Source organism: Brassica oleracea, chromosome C8, assembly GCF_000695525.1.
Source record: "Brassica oleracea var. oleracea cultivar TO1000 chromosome C8, BOL, whole genome shotgun sequence".
Classification (NCBI taxonomy): domain Eukaryota; kingdom Viridiplantae; phylum Streptophyta; class Magnoliopsida; order Brassicales; family Brassicaceae; genus Brassica; species Brassica oleracea.
This window is the reverse complement of record NC_027755.1, coordinates 28281650-28286315: the sequence shown is the minus strand read 5'-3', so window position 1 is coordinate 28286315 and position 4666 is coordinate 28281650. Positions and strand designations below refer to the sequence as shown.

At 36.8% G+C, this 4666-nt stretch overlaps 1 protein-coding gene across 4 annotated transcripts in view; it reads left to right on the top strand.

The window, feature by feature from the left end:
* Positions 1 to 3255: 3255 nt before the first annotated feature.
* The window catches only part of LOC106312329 (probable protein kinase At2g41970), a 4763-nt gene continuing 3352 nt past the window's right edge, over positions 3256 to 4666 (top strand). Inside the window, exons 1-2 of one of the 4 annotated variants that reach the window (XM_013749808.1) lie at positions 3256 to 3672; positions 3980 to 4130. In XM_013749808.1, the coding sequence (XP_013605262.1) occupies positions 3473 to 3672; positions 3980 to 4130 (351 nt within the window). In that variant the 5' untranslated portion in view covers positions 3256 to 3472. The remainder of the gene's footprint in view (positions 3673 to 3979; positions 4131 to 4666) is intronic. The other 3 variants (XM_013749809.1, XM_013749812.1, XM_013749810.1) reach the window with 3 other exon arrangements.

Sequence of the window (4666 nt, the reverse complement as noted above, 5' to 3'; positions counted from 1 at the left end):
ACGATATTTCAGAATTTGAAGAAGGAGCATCTTCCAGAACTTCGGAGGTCCTAAACGCAAACCCTACACTAAACGAAATCCCGACAATTCTCAATAATATATTTCCCAACCGAAATGATCTTCGTGATAGGCAAACTCATGAACGATTGAAGAATGATTTGATCGAAAACATTTGGAATAAATTTGGCGATGAAGATTAATAATTAGTATCTTTATATTTAAACCTTGTATCTTTTAATCCTTGTATCTTTAAATTGAATCCTTGTACCTTTTATTTTAATTACGCAATTAATAAATTTTCAATTTCAATTTTTTTAACAAAAAAAAAATATTTTATTGTTAAGGACTCCGTCTTCGGAATCACCATTGGACGAGCTTTTTGGACTCGAATCTTTCACTGTTCAAACAAAAAAAAACAAAAAAAAATATATCAAACAATTGCCAAGGATTCCAATGTGGGGATGACCATTGCAATTGCTCAGATATCAGAGACCATGCGGATCCTAAGAAGATGATATGTATAAAATAATAGAGGAAAAATCAAATTACTTTTGGTAAAATAAAAAGAACTTTCAGAAGGGAACAAGTTAGAGAATAAGGCAGCCAGTATTGGTTTCACGTGTTTGTGTCGACAGGCCACACCCCCCATAAAAGGCTTGCTTGGCGTTTTTGTCTTCGTATGCATCTATTATCCACTCACCAAATTTTGCTTCCGTTTATTTATTAGATTTCTCAATTATATATTTTGAATTCAGAGGCGAGACAGAATAGCCTAGTGGTAACACTAGAGTGAACTGGATTCCAAGGCACCTGGGTTCGAGTCCTCTGGGATTCCGGAGACCGCCCGTGACAAAAAAAAAAAAAAAAAAAAAAAAAAAATTTTGAATTCAGAAAAACTAAAAGAATAATACTACAAAGAAAAAAATAAAATCGAATAATGGGTTATTGTACCTAATGTTTTAATACAATCGACTTTTCTCTCTAAATCCTCCAACTTCTCACTAGAAAAGCTTTCTATAATGATCATCGTTCGGTGGCTGGTGGTCTTTGCTGCCGGCTACCACTTTTCTTTTTCTTTTTTGTTTTTTTTATGTTTTTTTTATGTATATATTTCGCTTGGCGAATCGTTCTCTTCGCGGTGGCGAATCTTTCCTTTCGCGGTGGCGAATCCTTCCCTTCGCGGTGGCGATCTTTTGTCGTGATGTTTCAATCGGAATTGGAGTGAAGCATCAAGGCTGATTTTTTGTTCTCCGATGAAGATTGAGTTGTAATATATAGAATCCTCCTTCGCAGCTTATTATGACCCCTTTTGCTTAAGAAGGGTCTTTTCTTTCCTCTCGGTTTGCCCTTGCTTTTTCTTTAAAGGAATCAATATCTGCTCAATTAGATTGAAGCCGTAAAGTTGGCTTTAAAGCGGAGTCTCCTTGATAGAAAGGAAGCGGTGATGTTGGATTAACATTGGATGATACTAGTGAGGATTTAGATGAATCGGCATCTTCAAGATGGTCCGGTAAAGATCCTATATTAGGTCATCTGAGTCTCTCCCAGATCTATTTTCCGATGATTGGCGGAAGTTCCTGCTTAAGCGGCGGTTAGGTGAAGGATGGAGATGGAGGAGTTCATAACTGTGCTCGGCGGCGACGCTTTACCGGCAGAGCTGTTTCAGAAAGCCTCTCACTCCAGTGGTGGCACGTCTTAGATACGTGTCATCTCAATTTGAAGTGTTGTTTCATGCATATCAAGATGAAGACACGTGGCAGGACTTTTCTTCGTAGAAGACGCGTGGATTTGAGTGGCACAGAAAGACTCAAGAGGATCTGATGTGCTAAAAATGGGCCGGACTGTTTCGGGTTTTAATGTTTTTTTAGTCTGTACTTTTATAATTGAGCTTTATGAACTTCTCATGTAGTTTGCCCTTCTCTTTTTTTTTAACGCTGATTTATTATAGCATTACAATTATGAGAAAGATTACATAGACGATTTGACAACCGACAATACTACCTGTTTTATGAGGATCTACGTCTAACTGCATTACCTGAGCCGTCCTATGAAGATCCACGCCTGACTGGATTTACTTGCACTATGTCGAAGATCCCTTGTAAGCCTTTCTTCCGTAGTCTGCAGTTATAAATCGCTCTCTCCGGGACTTGAAACCTGGATTTTTTTGTATTCTGTAATAGTATGTCATTATTCTTTAATAAAAAGAGAATGTTGACAAAAAAAGTACCTACTGTTTTTTAACGGGACTGTGAAAGATATATAATTAGATTCTTCGGAAAATTGCATTATTTATGAACCGTGTAGTAAAAAACCTATAATCAAATAATTGGTTACAATTTATGTATATATAACTAGATAATCCCTCCTATAGTTCCAATCATTTATATTCTTCACAAGTAGTATTGTTATTTCACCTATAGTATTAGGGGCCAATTTTAGTTCATCAAAAAGCAAGAACTCGATGGTGATTGATCGCAATACTAACAAACATTCTAAAAGATGTTAAAAACTCTGTTTTTAATTACTTTTACATGTTATGCACTACTTTGAAAACTTTATACTCCCTCCGTTTCATTTTGTAAGTAGTTTTAGGGAAATGTTTTTGTTTCAAAATATAAGTAGTTTTCGTATTTCTATGTAACTTTTACCTTTATTGAATACAATGTGACCAATCAAATTAAATAGACTTATTTTTTATTGGTTAAATTATATCTAACCTATTTATTATAAAATACTTTTTAAAAACATAATAATTTTCTTAATCTTCGTGCTTTTAGCCAAAACTACTTATATTATGAAACGGAGGAAGTATAAGAAATATGAACCCTGGTCTAAATCATGTTATTTTAGGCATGTATTTGTGTGTAAATGGGAGGCTTGTTAGAGCACGATTATCGCATACTTTTATGCGTCTCTAAAGCGGTGGGGGGCCCAGGTTTTAGAAAAAATCGTATGCAAAGTGGGTAAAATAAGAGACGTCTGCTGTGTGTGTTTTGTACTGTTCGCGGGCCTCACCGACACGTGTCAGCCCGCGATTGGTCTGTTTTTTAATTTTTTTTTAAAGTTAAAAAAAAAACTAAAAAAATAAAAATAAATAAGAAACCCTTAATAGGGTATCTATAACTATAAAGTTGAAGTATCTGCCTTTTTAGGCTGTCCACGTCACTCTGGAGAGGAGGGGAAATCGTGACACGTGAGCGTTTCTTTTAAGACCATCATTAACGGGGTTGCTTAACCCTGTTTCTTAGTATTATTTGAATTAAAAAAAAGGAAAATATCAATTACCTTAAGAGCCGTCTCCTAATCAAACCACGGAAGAGCCGTCTCTTGTGTCATGACTTTCTCTCTCTCTATGTTTCTTCGCGAAGGAAGAAGAAGCCATGGCAGGAGTAGCCGATGACTCAGGATTGGGAGCCCGTGGTGATTCGTGAGAAAACCCCCAAAGCTTTAATCAAATCTTGGACAAGAAGCCATGGAAGCTGAAACCGATGCGACAAAGGGACAAGAGTCGAAGCAACAAATCAGAGACGAAGAACTATTCAAAGCGGCGGAATCTGCGATTCTTCGGTGTTCATGTCTTTATCTCCTCAACAGCTTGTCAAATCTCTCAGTTTCGGAAACGAAGACGGCCGCTCCCTCCTCCATGTCTCAGCTTCTTTCGGTCATTCTCAGGTTTGTTTCCTTTACCTTGATTACTAAATCTGTTTGATTCTTCATGTAGTCAAGTTGCATTATGGACTGTGTTGTTGCAAGTTTGATAGCGATTTGGGTTCTAGAAAGGATAAATTTTTTAGATATTAAAAGCTTATGGTTGTGGGATTTGCAGATAGTGAAGTTGCTATCAAGTGTAGATGAATCGAAGACTGTAATCAATTGTAGGAACTCTGTAAGAAAGCATTCCCATTCTTATGACATCCGCAGTGAACACTCTTTCTTGTATATATCCAACTTGATTAACTTGTAAATGATTTTTGAACAGAGGATACATGTCTCCGGAGTATGCTTGGACAGGGACGTTCTCTGAGAAGTCTGACATTTACAGCTTCGGAGTTCTGATGGTCGAAATCATCACTGGCAAGGAGATTTCAAGCTTTAGCTATGGGAAAGATGGCAAAAACCTTCTCTCATATGTAAGAACAACACAACCAATGTTTTTTTTAGAACCCCTAATTAAAAAACTAGCATTGGAGCATAAAGTTTAAGTGTCTCTTAACCAAAGTTCTTATCAACATTTACTTATTAAAATAATCATTAAGAGACCCTAATGGGATTTGTGGGTTAATCATGCTCTAAGCTCTTCTATTTCGTTGACGAGTTTAAAATGGTTGGAACTTTATGGTCAACCCATTAAGGGCCCACCTCTGCACTCCGAGTCTTCGTCTTCTCAATAGCCCTATTTTGCTGTGCCGGATGAGTCTTCCTCCGCCGAACATTACTGCTTCAAATTGATTCACGCCTTAAAGCGATTACATTAACATCCTCCGCCACTAAACCCATTACGTCGACTTCAATGTTCCCTCTCCAACACCGATTTCATTATCCGTAATTTTTCATAGTATAAATAAGTCATGAAGCCCTCTCAGCACCGTATAAGATCCTGATAAGTTCTTGATATAAATTCCAGAAACATTGATCTCCTTTCTTTTATTCGCATTTCTGTAATGGC